The following is a 20,265-nucleotide window of genomic DNA, read 5'->3' as shown; positions in this document are numbered from 1 at the left end:
GGCACATAAAAGACACCATTTCGAGTGTGGCCGTTTTCGTGCGGGTGACACGTAAAAGCACCCACTACACTCTCTGAGTGGTTGGCGTTAGGAAGGGCATCCAGCTGTAGAAACTCTGCCAAATTAGATTGGAGCCTGGTGTTGCCATCCGGTTTCACCAGTCCTCAGTCAAATCGTCCAACCCATGCTAGCATGGAAAGCGGACGTTAAACGATGATGATGATGATGATGATGATTGCAAGTGATACATCACAAGCTCTTATTTTATCTTCCTTTCGCATTCATGAGTGTCTTAATGTATGCACTAATTTTTTTTTTCCTTGCTGCCAATCAACTTAGAAAGCTCTCACAGTATTACTCCATTACAATAGCCAATATGTCTACTTCACTTATTTATGCTACTCTTTTGTGATAAATACTCTTCACCTATATATATTGACAAGCATGAGGATTACTTGTAAGATTAACAAAGCAACTAATTTTAGAGAGATCTGAGCCATCACAACCAAATAGTTCCAATAAGTTTCACTTTCATTTTCAATACTAAAGTTTCTTCTTCTGAAGATATCCACCTCACAAAGTACATGCACATAACCGTCTGCATGTCTCAAGAGAAAAATAAAATTACATCTGTACCATCAATTACTGACAAATTTATCTGTCTAATGTGATAATTATAAACAACAACCTGCTACATCTTTAATTTCAGTATCTGTTTAGTGACCACTAAGACAGATGATTTCCAAATCCAGATCTCCAGGTGATCTGTTCATCTGCCTTTCATACCAGAAGTCTTTATCACAGTTAACTCTAGTAAAAATATAACTGCCACTTTAAACAGCAGATATTTTAATTTTGCCAGTGATGAGAATTTACAGCTTGTGTATGTGGTCCTTTTATATTATTTTCTACTCTTTATTATACTACTCTAGTGGATTTGTCATTGTAATTCCCATAAAGGTTGCAATACATCCAACAATGATGGGAACAATTTTTGACCTGTTATATATAACTCAGAACTAATAAACCCCATTGACAAAAGTTGCATACTTATAAAAGATAGTGGTCATGATTGTTGTGATGTTATAGGCAATGATGATGGTGGTTTGGGCATTGTTTTTATTGTAAGTAGTGGCAATGGTGATATGTCAGTGAACTGTGTCAATATTCTGACCTTGACTCCTTCTGAAAAACTTTTCCCTAGGTGTTGTCACCTGATGAATGTCACCCTTGCATTACTGTCATTTACCTCCACTATTACCAATACAATCACTACCAATCCAGGAAAGCCCAACTCAGTCCCTCAATTTGTTACAAATAGCAGTCAACTCTCTGTAATTATAAGATGGTCATGGCAAAAACTCCTCATGAAGAAGTATGTACTGCTACCTGAGGCTACAGAATAGTAAATGAACGGGAAAAAAAAAATTTTAAGAAACATTTTAATGTAAAGCCAATTTATTTTGAAACTAAAACTGGTGTAGGAAAATATCGATTTGATGCAACATGTTCTATTAGATATTCGCCACCCATTTCTTCATACATAGCTCTGGTAACACTGCAAGAATGAACCAATGGTGAAAGAGCCCACTGTCTTGCACCATGCCAAGCATCCAAAATAGGATCAGCTGAAAATAGGTAGAGAAAACAAAAGTATTCAAAAATAATCGAAGACATAAAATTCTGACAATCACAAAAGAAAAAAAAGTAAATATGGGCCTCACCGAGGCGATGACTACGGACCGAGACCTTTGGAAATGGGCTGTGCGTGAGAAGACCCGGCAAGCCAAGTAAGATCGTTGCCAGTGCCCCTGGACTGGTTCTTGTGCGGGTGGCACATGAGATGCACCATTTTGAGCGTGGCCGTTGCCAGTACCGCCTGACTGGCTCCTGTAGGATTTTCGAGCGAGATCGTTGCCAGTGCCCCTGGACTGGCCTGTGCGGGTGGCACATAAAAGACACCATTTCGAGCGTGGCCGTTTTCGTGCGGGTGACACGTAAAAGCACCCACTACACTCTCTGAGTGGTTGGCGTTAGGAAGGGCATCCAGCTGTAGAAACTCTGCCAAATCAGACTGGAGCCTGGTGTTGCCATCCGGTTTCACCAGTCCTCAGTCAAATCGTCCAACCCATGCTAGCATGGAAAGCGGACGTTAAACGATGATGATGATGATGATGATAAACTAAACTGATAAACTCATTTCTTTGCAATATCTCATAAGAATGAGAAATATGGTTTCCAAATGTTGAACATTCATTTGCCAGAAGCAATAATTTTCATAATTAAAATTAAGAAAACAAATTAATCCAGTATATAGTTATACATTATCCTTATAGACTGAATTTTAAGAATTAAATATCTGTTACAAACACAGTGTAGCACTGGCAATAGGATATGAGATCTTGAAGCCTTCAGGTGGCTGGGCAATACTATTATCATAGTCATCTGTGGCTCTCCTGATGGACATCACAAACTATATACAAATACCTTTAATGTTTAAGAAAGTTTGGTGGAATATTCTAATTTAAACTAACTCATGCATAATGAGAGAGAGAAAGAGTATAAAACACATGTACTATTATGGGATTTACTTAACTGGTGATTGTAAATCCCTCCTCTCTGTTAGGAGACACAAACACTTTCACACATGACAGGAATTTCCACTTGCCAAATTCAACCACAAGGCTTCAGTTCAAGCAAGGCTATAGCAGAAGACACTTGCCCAAGGTGCCATGCAGTGAGACTGAGCCTGAAACCATGTGGTTGAAAAGCAAGCTTCCTAACCACACAGCCACAGTGAGCAGTTTCTACAAAATCTCTTAATAGTTCTACCAATAATCATTAGTGCAGTTTATAATGCTAAAAGCAGTACTACTTTTAGCAACATATCAAATGCACTGCTCAAAAATTTCTTCTTTTTTAATGCATTTAAATAAAATATTTACAATCACCAGTAAAATAAATCCAACAATGTGCACTCTCTCATTGTGCTTACATTTGAAGAAACATTTAACTAAACACTGAACTTTATGATAAAAGGTATTTGTCTATAGTTTGTGATTTCTATCCAAGAGAGTCACAGATGACTATGATCCCTGTGTTGCACAACCCTCTGGAGGCTCAACAGTTTGTATTTCAGTTCACCTAACTGTAAATAAATACAACAGGTTCATACAGTTAGTGAATGGAACAAGAATACCAGTTCTCACTATAAGCTGCCTATGGCAGTAAATATGCAACCATATCATTAAACCTATATGCTAACATCTAGTACAAGGTGAATATTTAATCTCAAAGGATTTCACAATAAAATTTTCAAAAATGACACTATATACAGTTCTATTCAATATTCTGCCCCGTAAGAAAACGGCTTGATATTTTGAGGTATACGTAGCTGATAGTCTTCACAAATATTTCCTACCATCTTGGGAACTTAGTGCAAATGCTGTGTATGTGTGCATGCATGCATGTGAGTGTGTGCGTGTGCATGCATAATATTGATTGTCTAAATTGTCCACAAATAAATTAAGGTTTCAAAATATTAAACACTGAAATAATATCTGGAGAATTTAAAGTTTTTTACCTGCACGATAGACAGAGAATGTGGTCTGAAATGGACGTATGGCAAGAAGATCTCGTTCCATTCTTTTATTGAAATTATTAAACATGGCATTTGATCCTGTCAGGAAGACACACTGAAAATAAAATAGCTTTTATTAAATATGTATTATTACCTTTATTTCCTTTCTGATAAACATAAAATTACATGATTTCTGTCCTATCAAGTCATGTATTTCCCACAAATTGCATTTTAGGTACCCAGGGGAAATAATTAAAAATAAAATTTGAAGGTTAAAAAAAAACAAAAAAACAATTCTGATAAGTGTTTGAAACCAGAAACTATGTTAAGTGAAAATATGTAGTTCATCTCCATTTCATCACAAAGTTCCTTAATAAGAAATAAAACACCAATATAAACCAAAATCACTGACGTGGCCGATGACAATACCACCTGACTGGCACTTGTGCCAGTGGAATGTTAAAAGCACATCCGAGCGTGACCGTTGCCAGGGCCATGGAATGGCTCCTGTGCTGGTGACACGTGAAAAGCACCATTTGAGTATGATCATAGCCAGCGCTGCCTTACCGGCACATGTGCCGGTGGCACGTGTAAAACAACATTCGAGCATGGTCATTGCCAGTGCCGCTGGACTGGCTACTGTGCAGGTGGCACGTAAAAACACCTTTTGAGCCCGAGTGTGGTCGTTGCCAGAACCACTTGACTGGACCTCGTGCCGATGGCATGTAAAAAGCACCCACTACACTCTCAGAGTGGTTGGCATCAGGGAGGGCATCCAGCTGTAGAAACTTTGCCAGATCAGATTGAGCCTGGTGCAGCCTCTGGCTTACCAGTCCTCAGTCAAACCGTCCAACCCATGCTGATGATGATGATGATGATGATGATTAACATTGTCTCCTTAGATGTAAGGAGCTATTTAAGACAAATGGTTGATGATTTCCTATCCCAGGTAACATTCCCAGATGACCTGGTACCTATTCCTGGCAACTAGTTGAACTGAGGCACACATAATTGAGTGTATTATACAGATACACACAAAATATCTGTAGTGGATTTTAATTCAAGGACTATGAGCTAGTTGGTTATCCATCAAGTTATCTACAGTTACAGTTCTTGATTGTTCATACAATTAGTTGCACTGAGTTCCATGTTTAGGCTTCTGTTAGTAATATCATGATTGAGATGGGGTGCATGGGTGGGTCTCCCAGTGTAGGCTTGAAGGCTTTACAAAACCAGCCTTCTACAACCTTGCATGATTTACTCTGAGGTTCAGTTATGTCAAATGTAATAATTTTCTATCAAGTATTCTTACACCTATGCTTACAACAAGACCCTTTTCGTCAATACATTCTCTATTAACACTATATATCCCTGCTGAAATTGTTAAACATATTCCCAAACTGCTTGCACTCACTCTACTCATGCACATTTATCAGCTCATAATCATCTTATTCTTCTTCAGGTTTCAGTGTATACTACATATGCAATTTATCCTTCATTCAAAGTCAGAAGCCTTCTATCAAGTCATGAAACTTTTTATCTTATCTAACTTAGCCATTTTGCTATTACCAAATATATTAATCATGTTAATCATTAATGATGGTCACTTAGAATCTTATATACTACTTCTAGCAAACTGTCTAAGGGGTTCAAGATCTTTAGATCATGTCTCATGTTGCAAGATTTCTTGGTTGCAGCTAGCATATCCTTTGCTGTACAAAAATGACAATCCAACAGCAATCATCTTACTGTATTGGTAACATTAAATTTTTGCCTACTTCTTACATATACATCAGTAAACTTTCATTTGGTTGTTTCAGACTTATTCTGTAGTTCTTTGATAGAATTTTTACTATAAAAATCTTTTCATTTGCATAAAGGCGTTTCCATAAGTAACCAAGTCCATACTCTTTTGTGACAGCCTGCAGAAAGATAATGAATAAAAAAGTGGCTAAGAACAGAACCTTGTTGCATACTAAATTCCCTTGCCTGTACAAGCCATTACTACATTTTCTTGTTGCCACCATACTGATAATCATGAATCAATGTGTACAATATGCTACAGATTACAAAATATCTGTAATGTAGTAGTAATTTTACAAGGACTTACCTGAACCAAGGCATTCTGTTCAGATGGAGAACATTTTTTCAATACATAATCAACCATTTCTGAAAGACCAGCCTGTTCAATTCCAATCATAGAAGGCTGGAATAATAGCTCTGGAACTCTGCAGTAATTTCAATAAATAAGATGTATAAGTTCAAAAATGTAGTAAGTAATATCTTTGTTGAGGAGGAGGATGAGAAAGAAAACTAGGAAACAAAGAAAGAAACAAAGAGAACTAGATGTTTCAAAATAAGCTAACAGACACAGCCCATATCTATAGATAAAGCAAGATTCTAGCGAGACTGAAGGTGACATGGTGGTGAATGGTGCATCAGATACAGCCATAAAAACTATACACCATGTATACTTAGAAAGGAGAGAGGAGTCTTCAGTTGTAAAGCAGTACATCAGTGTAAATTAAGATGTTACTGATGAAAAATATGTATGTAATTGCATATGGACAAGGACAGCGGTGTAAAGAAGTACCAATCTAACTGTGGAGGGAACCAGTGGAAGAGGTAGACCCAGGAAGATATGGGATGACGTGGTGAAATATAATCTTCAGATGTTGCTCAGAAGCGATGACAAATGCTGTGCTTGAGAAGACATGTCAAGCTAAGTGAAATTGTAATGGCTAGTATCAGTGACATGTAAAAGGCACCTAAGCCAGTGACACATAAAAAGCACCTACTACACTTTGTGGAGTGGTTGGCATCAGGAATGGCATCCAGTCATAGAAACCAAGCCAAAACAGCTTGGTGCTGCTCTCCAGCTTACCAGTTCTAGTCAAGCCATCTAACCCATGCCATCATGGAAAACGAATGCTAAATGATGATAATGATAGTAACATAGAGCTAAAAAAAGACATAGAAATGTTGGTATGAAAAGCTGACGAATAAGGAGAATGTATAGAATAGAGAGTACATCAAGTAAACTCAAAAGAACTATTGAGGTTGAGAGCTGTACAGTCAAATGAATCATTAAAAATATAAAGGCAGAGATTATCTAGAACAGCCATTGAGTTGCAAAAAATATATGACAAATTATGTCACTCGTATAGTCAAGCAAAGAATGGTGTTATCCTCTATGAATGGCTCAGTTTTCAACCCACTCCTGTCTACTATAGTTTAGCTGCCCACATGAAGTCCTGTATCCTAGCAACCCACTTCTTATAGGTAAACAAATCAAAGAATAGAGAAAAAGTTCCAAATGTAAAAGAAGAAGTTTAAAAGAATACCTAGAAAAAATATAGAACTTTGCCATATGGGAAGTGCCTATGCTTCATATGCAAAAAAAAGAGTAAGCATGAATTCTATATAGTGTATCCATTGTAAAAACTTAGGTGCACAAGAGATAAGGTAGCATCACTTGTAAGCTAAAAAAACAGAAAGGCTTCATGTGTTGCAGGTGTGCAGGAGCAGTCAGCAGAACATTCATGAAATCAAGTCTTCCAAATACTTGGAAGGATCTTTTTTAAAACTACTCGACATCTTGTTACCTATGTCACCTAATTAACCATGGAGTATTTTGAAAGCATAATAGCTTGAGAAAGAGAAAAATGGGAATAGTTCTGGGAACTATTATCTATATTGGCAACAAAAACTTTCAACAAGTGAAGAATAGATTGTATGATATTTGTGAATGAAGTAGGGTATTACATGGTAGTAAATCATGAGCACTGACAATGGAAGATATGCAAAGGTTGTAAAGAAATGAAATGAGAAGGTACCACTGGATGTGTAAAGCTAGCAAATAAAAGATGAGACATACAGGAGGAAGAAAACTAACCTGATTCTTTCTACTCCCAAATGGAGACGGTAATATTCAGCAATATCAAATTCTCCAATTCCAGCATTTTCCTCGAGTTCCCTAATAATAAACACAGAAATTTCAACTTGAAAGAAAATGACTAAATAAATTTCAAGACATTTGCTTCAGTCTAAGAAGACAGGTTCTAATTCTCTTAAAATTATTAAACATTAACTGCATTGAAAATTTAAAAGAATTTTTTTAATGAGAGACAACAAATCATTATATCAAACATAAGCAGATGAATAATGAATCAGAAGAATATTCACATACATACACACACACACATATATATAGCCACAAAACGATGATTGCAAATTTAACCTACAAATAAAAGGACACAAAACACAAAGTATACAAAGGGACAAATGTGAGGATAAAAAATCTATCAATGAAGCAATATTATGGGGAGATTAATAGTTCAATTTTATAAACATTATGCATTTACCTGCTTTCACACCAAACGAAACTAAAATATCAGATTCACTTAATATTGATTATCTTCTGGAATTCAGAAACTTATTATTCAATTCCAGTTATTTAATTTCTAGACAACTCTTTTTCAGGTAACAGTAGAATTAAGCATTGTGAACAAACAAAAATTTGTTGTTGCTTATATAATGAAGGAGCATGGCCAAGTGGTTAGAGTGTTGTGTTCATAATAAGGTCATGGGTTTGATATCTGGATTGGGTGGCACCTTGTGCACTTGAGCAAGGCACATTTTCAAATTGCTTCGCTGCCTTCTCTCTTGTAAGCCGTTATGTACTCATTGTTCCACAGGATTAAAGATGGTTGGGCCAAGAGAGTATCTATGTTTGTGCATGTCTACATAGACAACTAAAACAGTGAAAGCATGGAGAGGGGAGATTAGTATGTATGGGCGACTGCTGGTCTTCCATAAACAAGCTTGCCCAGACTTGTGCCTGGGAGGGGAACTTCCTAGGTGCAATCCCATGGTCATTCATGACTGAAGGGTGTCTTTACCCTTTAAGCCCATTAATATACAAAAAGGGGAAAAAAATTGTAGAAACAGGTACTTACTTAAGAAATTCAGGATCATGTTCCCTCAACATTGTTTCAAGTTCTTCTAGTTGTTCCTCCTCAACCTCAGAATCAGTATCTCCACCATCAGGATTCTAAAAGAAAAATACAATCATTCACACAGAACAAACTCACAAAAAATTAAAAAAAGACCCAAAGAAATATAAGGAGTCTATAAACAAGATATTTTTTTTCTGTATGTTTATACATTATGTAGATATTTAGAAAAATAGTGAAAAAAATTAACATAAGCATAGGTATGGCTGTATGATTAAGAAACTCACTTTGCAACCATATGGTTTCAGGCTCAGTTCCACTGCATGGCATGTTGGTTGTCTTCTATTATAGCCCCAAGTTGACCAATGCCTTGTGAATGGATTTGGTAGACGGAAACTGTTTGGAAGCTTGTGTGTGTGTGTGTGTGTGTATTATTGACATAAGAATTTAGATTCTTTTGAGAGAATATGAAAATTGTTTTTTGGAACAGTGCATCTCGAAGCACATAAATCTTCAAATAATAGTGTGTAAATAATGGAATACAAAAATCTTTGCATGAGATGTGGGTTCGTGTCCTCCATGTAGCTTTCAACTTTTTCTAGCCAAGGATTTTTTTATATTCTTAAACCCAATATTTACACATGATTACTTATAGCTTCCTGTGCTTTGAGATTCACTGTTCTGCAAAAGTGTTTTTGTGTTTGTCCCTCATCACCACTTGACAACCTTCCCAGTGGTGCTCCAGCATGGCTGCAGTCTAATAACTAAAACAAGTAAAAGATAAGGTGTCTGTGAAAATTTCATTTTCATCCAGAATAATACTCACAATTTCCTTGTACACATCCCAATCAGCATCATTCTGTCCAAAATTATCATCCTTTTGTTTTTTGTTATCTGAAAGATAAAGAGAACTCTTTTTTTATATATGAATTTACAATTTACTTTTCACGACCTTCAAGCCGACAGATAATTACAAAAAACAATTCAATACTATTTGTTTCAGGATATTTGTTTTGTTCTTTCAAATAACTATTTAACACACTTTTTACTTATCTCAATGCAAGTCTTGTAATGATCTGTTGTAGGTTTCAGTATGTTGAGACAATCTATAACAAAAGATTTATTTAATTTCAATGCCCCACCACCACCACTGTGTTTTACAGCTGACATTGCAATCACACACACACACAAACACACACTATATTCACAGTGAGGAATATGGTCACTGCACCATTTGCAGATTCATCATAAGGAAAAAGCTAAAACAAGGGGGAAAAAAAACCAAAAGGAGAGTATTGTGAAAAGTGTATGATAAAGATTGAAGGTGGAGAAGGAGGTAACAAAAAGGAAAAATGATTAATGCTGAACATAACATACAGGGGAGGAGTCAAAGATAGGAGAAACCTACTCTAAGAGTACTGAGATAGGTAGATTTAATTCTGTGTCTGAATGTAAAAAAGGAGTGAATGTAATGTCTAATTTTAAATGTATTTTCCATGATCCCAATACACTTCTTTTTCTATACCATCTGCTGGTGTTATTTTTCCTGTGTGCATAAATGCTTTTGTGATACATTTGCCATTAAATGGATAAAAATGTGGCATATATGCTGCCTGTTCAACACAAAATGTCATACTGCATAGGTAACAACTGCAATTACTAAGTTAAAATACATTACAAAGAATCAATGCAGAGAGAAAAAACAACTATTTTAAATAACAATCAGAAAATAAAACATACTTTGTGCGAGTTGGGAGATAATTTTCATCCTTTGCTGAGAGGCTAGTGTCCTTCGTTTGGCCATGTCTATTTTGCGTTGTCGTCGGTTAGTCCGAGATTCCAATAAGTTCTAAATGATGTAGATATAATAAGCATATAATTGAGATTCTTTAGGCAGTTGATACATATCGTCAATAAAAATTGGCTTAAGTTGCCAACAAAATACTTTACCTTTCGCTTCTGCCTGACTTCATATAACCAACTGTCAAAATCAGTCAGACGTTTTTGCTCCATAAGTAATTCTTCTGCAACTTCCTTGAAAAGTTAAAAATAAATAAATGAGTTGACATAAAAAAAAAAGGAAACAATAATGTTGAAATGACATTAAATTTAGATTTATAAGTAAAATTTATGGAATGGTCTTAGTTTTGTTCTTTCTAACACTAGTCAATAAATTTAGATATGACTGGCATGGAAAATAAATGGGGAGTAAATATAAATAATTGGCAACACATTGCAATAAATTGGGGAAGAATAGTTAAACAGATAGAGAACAGGAAAGTTAGTATAAAATAGAAAGAAAAGAAGAGTATAATTCTAAGTGATAAAAATTTGAGTTAAATTATAGCCAAGTTATACAGCTGTGTAAAAAACTTGTAGGAAGAAAGAAAAAAATGAAGTTAGTTGTATTTCATGTAACCTATGATATTTAGGAATCTTAGCATGTTTGATTATGCAACTGGAAGTATTTACATTAATTCAAATATGTTCACTTCATGTTAAATGAATAACTCACATATGTTCACTTCTGTTCACTCCATTGTGAAATGACCAATTCAAAATCTGTTCTATCAGCAATATTTTATTCTAATTTATATTGAAGGTAAATCTTATAGGGATTGGCAGAATCAGTAGAGTGACAGATAAAATGTTTTGTAGCATTTGACATGTGCCTTTATGATGAGTTCAAATTCCATTGAGGTTACTTTGCCTTCCTCCTCGGAAATCAAAATGATAATCTATATTCTTCTTGACAATTGTATGAAGAATCAACAATGACATATACTACTAGTCATTAGATAACAAAATATGTTGAAAAAAAAACACCTATATACAAGATATAGAAAGATGTGCAGGAATTAATTCAGTACAGCATGTTAAAAAAATATAAATAAAACCATACTGTTTGGATTTTAGCTTGTTGTAAAGCCTGAGCCTGTGCCTGGCCTTCTTGAGCAGCCTTCAGAATATGCTGTTTCCTTTTAGCTGCTTGTTGCTCAATGGTAAGCATTTCATCAGGAATATTGAGAAGATCAAATTTAGATTCTTCTTTATTCTGTTCAAGATTTAAAAGATAATTTCAAAATTAGCAGATAATTTCAGAATTTGGATGTTAAGAATAAATACATAGAAAAATCTCTTACACTAACAAGTTTTTTTGCTTTTCATTTCATATCTAAAACACTTTGACTAGTTATAATGATATGTCAATTCAATACACCTACCAATTATTCTCAGTTAAAATAAGGGATTGGTAAATTAAGATGCTGACATTCATAATAGATTTAGCATGACTAAAATTGGTATATATATATATATATATATATATATATATATATATATATATATATACATACACAAAAAATGCCTAGTGCTCTAAAATGCAACAAAATTGTAGAAATGCAAATCACTTCAAAATAACTTAACAAAAACCATTGAGTCTAATCTGAATGTTAAAATTTTTTTCTTTTTATTTTTTGAAAATAAATACCCTTTAAATAAGTAGTGGCTATGCTAAAATTATCTAAACTGTACCAGCATGACCTCCCACCACCCAAAAAAAACCCCAACACACTAAAAGAACTATATCAGGATTGATAGCATGACATGGTTCATTTAGTGACCAAACAATTTTTTAGATTTCAGCTTTATTTTATTCAAATGTTGAGCCAAACTTGATTTATACTTTCTTAACATTTAAAAATCTATACCAATTTATGTAAAATTTATTTTCAAAAAAATACCTCTGGTTCTTCTGTAAGTTCTTTTCCATGGATTTTTGCCCTTGTGCGCTGTATATTAGCAGAAAGTTTATTCATAGTAGCAAGGAGTTCATCACTGGAGTGGAATCCCATGTCCTTCAAAACTTGCTGAAAGAAAATAAAAACCAAAAATTAAAAAAAATGTACCTTCCACAAATTTTATAATAATAGCAGAGAGCTGGATGACTTGTACTAGGGATAGTTAAGTGTTTGATGGCTTGAAATACTGAATTTACATTCTGCTGAAAAGTTATAAAGCACACAGAAATAAGTAGTAAAAACTTACACATAATGTAACTCAGATTAATACCAAAAACAATAATATAACATTTGAATGGTTATTAGTACAATATCTCCTTAATATTACTTTTGTCAAATCCATCTGCTTGTTTTTGTTGAGACACTCAAGAATGTGAACTAGAATAAGAAATATATTAATAGGTTAGTTGTTGATCAGCTATAATACATGTAATTATTATGAGCCAACAAGGAGACCTTTAAATTTAGTTGCTAGGAATAGCAACTAAATTTCCCTAAAAGAAAGTTGTGGGGAAGCAACATAAGTTAATGTATTCCTAGAAAGATGAGATGGTCATGACTGGCAGGCCTTTTTATAAGTTTGCTCAATCTGACACTAAACTTGTAAATTGTTAATAAATCTACTGTACAAGCATTTTCTATTTTCAAAGTTATTGCACTTGAAATGCAAAAAAAACAGAACCCACAATTTGACCTCTTAAATAATAAATTATTTTCTACTTCAAACAAAACACACACACACAAAAAGTGTAAATGTAAAAATGTAAGCATTTATTGTTTTGTTTTTTTAACATAAACAGAAAACCATAAATTATTGGAAGCAAAATATTGTCAATTAGGTCAATACTTGACAGGTATATTTATTGCATAGATTTCAGAAAGACACCAGCATGGTTGTGTGATTAAGAAACTTGCTTCCTAACCATGTGGTCTTGGGTTCAGACCCTCTGTATGGCCCCCTTGGGTAAGCATCTTCAATGATAGCCTCACACCAATCAAAGCCTTGTGAGTGGATTTGACAGACAGAAGCTGAAAGCAGCCTGTCATAAATATATATATATATATATATATATGCATGTATGTGTGTGTGTATAATTAATAATTATGTGCCTCTGTGTGTGTGTGCACCCTTGTCTTGACATCATGTGACAATTGTAAATGGGCATCACCATCAAACAATGAAAACACAAGGGCATTTAGTCATAGAAAAGTGAACATTAAATGATAATGATAATTAACTATGATGACTGCAACAGGATTTGTACCTTAATACTACAAGTCATTTTTACTGCTGCTCTGCTGATTCTGCCATCTGCTACTCTTATCAGCATATTGATAGTTAATATTATCTGTTGGTAATTTATTTAAATGTTACTTGAAACAGTAAGGTGGGTGAAAGTTGCCACATATGAAGCGGAGAGTTGATGTTTATTTAACATAAATTAGGACAAACAGGTAAAGGTGTGGCAAATAAAGACAAATATATGGTAGGTAATTGTTATTTTTTTTTTTTTTTAATAATTTATATATTCATTATTATAGCTTTTATAGAAGAATATTCTTCTGAATACCATTCAATGCTGAAGAAAGAATTGTACTTTTTCCAGCTAGTTTGATGGTAGTATTCAGAGTAATCAACCTTAATTAACAATCTTGACTATAAACCTTTATTTCTTTTAACAAAAGAAGTCACATAAAAGAAAACTTATGAATAATTATTTTTTCTTTAAATTGCACATCTCAAAGTCAGTCATGATGGTAAAACTTGGAAACCATAAACTGACAACTTAGTATGCTGTTTAAACAGTTGTGGGAACTTACATGATACTTTTTCAAAGCATCTTCATCATCTTCTTCCAACAGCAGTTGAATACGCTTCAACTGCAACAAATGTTCTTCATTCTCTTGTAGCTGAAATAAATATAATAACCCCCTGTGGTGAATAAAGAACAGGCATAGCATTACAGTAAGCAAAAGCACAATAAATATTCTGAAAGTCTGGTAATGAGTGAATAGCAGAATCTTTGAAACATTGGACAAAATACCTTGTAGTATTCGGCTGTGTCCTGGCATAACTACAGATTTCTGCCTCACCCTGACTTAGGATGTTCATAACTTTCAGAAAAATCGATATTTTTTAATGAAATTTTCTACGAATATGTGTTATATCATGTAGATTCTGAATATACAAAATTTTTGTGGGGGAAAGTGTTTTAGGAGGGGGTGGGGTGGGGAATTTCGGAAAATTCACCAGAGTCCTCTTCAATTCGTCTTAACTTTCAAGAAAATGGATACTTTTTAATGAAATTCTCTACAAATATACCTTGGACGATGTAGATTCTGAGGACATAGGAATGTTTGGGGAAAACAATTGAGGATTATTTTTGAGAACCGTTCCCCACTCGGGGGTGTTTCAGAACAAGTCCATATTTGTTTTATTTTCTCCGTTTTGTGCGTCCATAGATTTCTACCACCCACCCATCCATACGCACGCGCGCACACGCACATATATGTAATTAAAAAAGTTCAAACGTGGAATTATTCCATTCAATATCATGTTATTATAGATATTATGTAACAAATTATAATTTATACTTCTATATTTAACTGTGCCTGTATATTCCTTATTTTTGCTTTTGGTGCCTTTTACCTTTCTATTAGAAACGTTTATCTGGGAATTTACTTAAAGTGGGAAAAAAATTGTATGCAACAGATAAGTCGTCCTAATAACATACTTCTGTGTACCAGCTGTTATTTTTAGCATAACGAGTTTTCTGGTGAGGGCTTCATTTACCTTCATTGCCTGTTTGTTGCGTCAGTAGAAATCTATGGATGCACAAACGCACAAAACAGAGAAAATGAAACAAATATGGACTTGTTCTGAAACACGCCCAAGTGGGGAACAGTTCTCAAAAATAACCCCCAATTGTTTTCCCTCAAAATTCTTATGTCCTCGGAATCTACATAGTCCGAGGTATATTTGTAGGGGATTTCATTAAAAAATATCCATTTTCTTGAAAGTTAAGACGAATTGAAGTGGACTCCGGTGAATTTTCCTAAATTCCCCACCCCACCCCCTCCTAAAACACTTTCCAAAAAAAAATTTGTATATTCAGAATCTACATGATATAACACATATTCGTAGAAAATTTCATTACAAAATATCCGTTTTTCTGAAAGTTATCATCGAAAGTTGGAGGTGGAGGGTAGAAATCTGTAGTTATGCCTGTGTCCCTTTACATTCCGAGTTCAATTCTGCCCAGGTTTACTTCACCTTCATTATTTTATGGTTAATAAAATAAGAATCACAATATAAACGTCTATACTCCAGTAATATCACAGTTCAAAGACTGAAGCAAGTAAATGACTACAAAAGAAAAACTATGGAAAATAATATGAGAAATGATATGTAATCTTCTGAAACATTTTCTTGCTATTGAAATTGAGCAAATTCTTCCAATAACAATAAATCACAGAATTTTAAAATATTTCCGAATTTTTAATTTTTTCATTTTTAAAAGTGTCATGGCCTATATATATATATATTGTTATAATTAATCAAACTTCAGATTTACTAACAGTATCAGATAAAAACTGGAGCTGATAACAGCAATAGGAAGTATTACATTTTGAGTACATTCATTTTGTTTTTTCATGCTGGCATGGATTAGATGGATAATAATAGTAAAATGTCTTATACCAGCGAACAAAAGTTGCAGTGAAATTTCGTTTCTGTTGTGAATGAAGAATAACCAATTATATTAAAATAATCTCCCTTATCCTCATCATTTACCTTGAGTATGACTTGGTACCCTGTCACCACCATCTTTATGTCCCTTCCAACTGCTCTTATCCACCTCACATAATGCAGTGCAGCCATGTATTTCCCCTATAGCAAGATACCTGTGCATGTCACAATGTCATTCTTTAGACTTCAACACCTGGTATAAAGCCACCTCTCCCATAGTCAAAGAAGCCTTTTTCTTTCTTCTCTCTCTGTCTTGCTGGTGTCACAAAAAAGGTACCCAGCACATACTATAAAGTGTTTGGCATTAGGAAGAGCATCAGCCATAGAAACCATGACAAAGCTAACACTGGAGCCTGATACAGTTCTGTGGCTTGGAACCTGTCAAACCATCCAGCCCATACAAGCATGGAAAAATGGACATATAATGATGATGATGAAGTGAATCTTGGTTCTGGTTTCAGACAACCTAAGTTGATATGTTAATGTTGCCTATGAAAGAAAAATTAGGCAGTCAAATTTTTCACAAACTAACTCCAAATTGTAACAAGCTAGAAACTGAATGAGGTGAGAATTTATCAACATCATATGAAAAAATAATCGATATTCAAACTATGCCTTCTAAATGCTCAAAAAATAAATGGAAGAGAAAAATAACCACATGAAGCAAAGAATAGTAATAAAGAAGAGATTTTACCTTGTCAAGTCTTCTTTTGGCATTTATTTCTTTCAGTCTTCGAATATGTTGTTCACGGCGTTCTTTTTGCTGTTCAAGAGTTATTTGAGCTTCTGTTGTCTGGAGGAAAAAAAAACAAAAAAAACAAACAAGCAATAGCATTTTATCAAAGACGTTTATAATGCTGAACAACTTTATTATTTTTTTAATATCAACTAAGGCAGTATTTATTTTCAGCTATTTTGACTCAGACAAATAAGTTTAATGCACTATCTTGTTCTCATTCCCAAACTTCAATTGAATTTTTTTTTTATTCATGAAAGTATCAAAATAAACTACATGAGGTACAATATGATAAAACATTATTAATTATTAACAGTTATGACGGTGATTATCATCACCATTGTCTATTTAATATCTATCTTCCCATGCTTTCATGTGTCAGATGCCCTTCCTGTCACTGTCCCTCTCCATTTTCCAGGCAAGGTAATATTTCCCCTTGGCCAGACATTTTTCACAGAAGACTTGAAACAAATGACAACTATCTCATAATGTCAAGACAAGAGAACACAAACATTCACATACAAGTTTCTTTCAGTTTTCATCAACCAAATGTGCTCATAAGGCTTTGGTCAACCCAGGGCTAGAGTGGAAGATACTTGCCCAAAGTACTAGACAAAGAGACTGAATTAGTAAACCATGTAGCTTGTAAGTGAACTTCCTAACCACACCCCCATGTGCAATCTTTTTTACTTCACATAAATATGTTGAACTTTTGAAAGTATTCATTAGTAAATATCTTCTTAACCATTATCTATTTAATCAAAGCTAAAGTCTATCTCATGGATGAATGCTTGCAATTTTATTAAATTGATTAAAAAACATTTCTTCCAAGTACTTGAACAGTTTGCTACATTACATTGAGAACTTCATTTGCTATCCTGCTTCATTAATTAAAAGGGGGTAAAACCTAGAAGAAAATAACAATAGTCTACATTGCCAATAAAATGTTGCTAAAACTTGTAAAATAAATTTGTATGCAAGATGTAAATTTATTACAATATCTATTTGTATATATTCTGCTTCAAGGTATTGGTGTCATCATTATTTAACATCTGTATTCCATGATGGTGGGTGGGTCTTTTGGTTTGACAGCATTCGACTAGCCTGAGGGTTACATTGGTCTCCAATGTCTGCTTTGGCAACATTTCTACAGCTGGATACCCTTCTTAACATGAACTGTTTTAGAATGTATTGGATACTTTTTTCGCAAGACACCAGTATAAGTGAGGTCACTGAATAACTCACAAGACTCTTTTTGACATAGTAGAGCGGTTAAAAGTAGAAAAGAGGGACAGGAACTGGTGTCTTGCTGTAGAAGAGATACATAGCTAACTCAGCAGGATAGGGAGAAAGGATGGTGAAAATGAAGTATCAAGGTGTACCCTCAAGGTACAAAGTGAGAATCAAGGATGGCTAGGTAGGTTTACAAGACCGTGAAAAACATTTTCAGCTTGTGGCTATAGGAAAAGACACTTGCCTAAGATGCCATGTAATAAGATGCCAAACTATACAGTCACAAAGCAAACTCCTTAACCACATAATCATGTCTGTACCTGTAATGTAATACAGAACCATTCTTATACTGCAAAGTACAATGTTCTCCTCAAATACTGTATTGAGATGCATATAACAGAAACACTATACTGCTATACACATAACCAGTGAAGGCATATGACTTAGTGGTTAGGGGTATTCACTCATGATCGTATGGTTATGAGTTTGATTCCCAGTGGCACGTTGTGTCCTTGAGCAAGACACTTTACTTCATGCAGCTCCAGTCCACTCAGGTGGCAAAAATGAGTAGTACCTATATTTCAAAGGGCCAGCCTTGTCACACTAAATCTCCCTGAGAACTATGTTAAGGGTACGCATGTCTGTGGAGTGCTCAGCCATTTGCACGTTAATTTCATGAGCAGGTTGTTCCATTGATCAGATCAACTGGAACTCTTGTCATTGTAACCGACCGAGTACTAGTTAGTTATATACATAACCAATGATAAAAATATAAAGAATATACATAATGTTCCTACTCAAGCCATAACCGTTATTTAGTACCTACAACGCAGTTCTCAAACAGTGCAGTGCAGCAAGTATCTAGGTGTTGCAGATGTTTTAGAAGTATAATTTAGGGCTTTAGAAAATCCCTACTCATGCTTGAGGGTCTTGAAAATATATTATTCATAATATTGCTATATATATGTAAGTTTAGTAAAACCAATTAACCAACATATATATATAAACTATCAAACATTCCTTCATAACTTGCCATGTGAAGTGTGCCAATAATTTTTTTTATTTATGACATTCTGTACACTTCAAAGTCAAGAACACTGAGAATCTTTCATCTTCAGGAATAGACTGCTAAACAGCACCCTCCCCACACTATAAATCACCGTATGCCGGAATGATGAGGAAGGTATATTTGGAAAGCTGGATCTATGACTCACATCCAGTCGTTCGACCGTTGGTTGATCAAAGCTACAGAATGACAACGGCGCCAGTAACGTAGACCAGAAACACCCAATCTTTTATTGACTGAGTCTTCGATACTAAAAAAATTTTAAATGTTGAAACTCTTGCGAAAAGGAATTTATTTCACTTAAACTGGGCAAAATATATTTAAATTTACAAACCTATTCAACGAAAGTCATAAGATGTGGCCTAATGATTATAGTGTCGAAACTAAAGTATAATTAGAGGAAAACACTTTGTGAGAAAGACACAGAAAAAGGAAATCGCGAAAAACTATCAACACCACTAATAGGGGGATGTGAGAATATTTTTCAAAGCAAAATATAAACGATGTTTATATCTTGCGGCTGTTTTGTCAATAAAATAAACAACATATTTAATTGGTGGACCAACGAGAGCGCTAACACATGGTCGTTCAGCCTGATACAAATAACGAAAACTCTTCCAATATATACCCTAAAGGGACAGATACGCAAAGCTTAAGAGAGGATGGGTATGTCTGGAACGCCTTTGAACGCAGATCTGCTCAGAAGATAAACAATAAGTCATTCGAAATTTGAAGAAATGGTATTTCGATATGACTGATAATTAATATAATATTCATGACATATCACTTTATTTTACACTGTCACCACAAAGACCTAACATTTGATGTTCGCATATTGTTCTTTCACATTTTTCAATTCTTCAAATGAATATCTTTTACAATAGTAGTAGTAGATCATTTTGACTTCCCCTACAATACTTAATAAGAAATAAAGATTAAATTTTTTTTAAATTTCATTAAAGAAGCCTTTGTTTAATTATTCAACCTTTTATTTTGGAGTTGTACTTGATTTTAAGTAATTCATCATTTGCATGTGTGTGTAGCGACGGCACTACTTGAATAAAATGGCCATAACTGAGAATCGAAACCATGCTGCGGGCTCAGCAGCTCGATGCAAGTTCATCTCTATGAGGAAAATTGCAAGGGT

At 34.5% G+C, this 20,265-nt stretch overlaps 2 protein-coding genes across 5 annotated transcripts in view; one reads left to right on the top strand and one right to left on the bottom strand.

Moving 5' to 3' along the window:
• Nucleotides 1-1,440: 1,440 nt before the first annotated feature.
• Nucleotides 1,441-20,265, bottom strand: part of LOC106873456 (actin-related protein 5) — a 45,233-nt gene continuing 26,408 nt past the window's right edge. For all 4 annotated transcript variants that reach the window (XM_014920818.2, XM_014920819.2, XM_014920821.2 and 1 more), the window contains exons 9-20: nt 16,778-16,876; nt 14,157-14,246; nt 12,279-12,404; nt 11,438-11,590; nt 10,486-10,569; nt 10,276-10,384; nt 9,362-9,429; nt 8,539-8,633; nt 7,476-7,556; nt 5,691-5,808; nt 3,584-3,695; nt 1,441-1,628 (exon numbers count right to left, since the gene is read on the bottom strand). In XM_014920818.2, coding sequence (XP_014776304.1) covers nt 1,459-1,628; nt 3,584-3,695; nt 5,691-5,808; nt 7,476-7,556; nt 8,539-8,633; nt 9,362-9,429; nt 10,276-10,384; nt 10,486-10,569; nt 11,438-11,590; nt 12,279-12,404; nt 14,157-14,246; nt 16,778-16,876 — 1,305 coding nt within the window. In that variant the 3' untranslated portion in view covers nt 1,441-1,458. The remainder of the gene's footprint in view (nt 1,629-3,583; nt 3,696-5,690; nt 5,809-7,475; nt 7,557-8,538; nt 8,634-9,361; nt 9,430-10,275; nt 10,385-10,485; nt 10,570-11,437; nt 11,591-12,278; nt 12,405-14,156; nt 14,247-16,777; nt 16,877-20,265) is intronic.
• Nucleotides 13,705-20,265, top strand: part of LOC106873457 (uncharacterized) — a 14,587-nt gene continuing 8,026 nt past the window's right edge. Inside the window, exon 1 of the mRNA XM_052976416.1 lies at nt 13,705-13,822. The gene's annotated coding sequence lies outside the window, so the exon portion shown is untranslated. The remainder of the gene's footprint in view (nt 13,823-20,265) is intronic.

Source organism: Octopus bimaculoides, chromosome 2 (genome assembly GCF_001194135.2).
Source record: "Octopus bimaculoides isolate UCB-OBI-ISO-001 chromosome 2, ASM119413v2, whole genome shotgun sequence".
NCBI lineage: Eukaryota > Metazoa > Mollusca > Cephalopoda > Octopoda > Octopodidae > Octopus > Octopus bimaculoides.
Note: the sequence above shows the minus strand (reverse complement) of the source record. Positions and strands in the feature narration are given on the sequence as shown.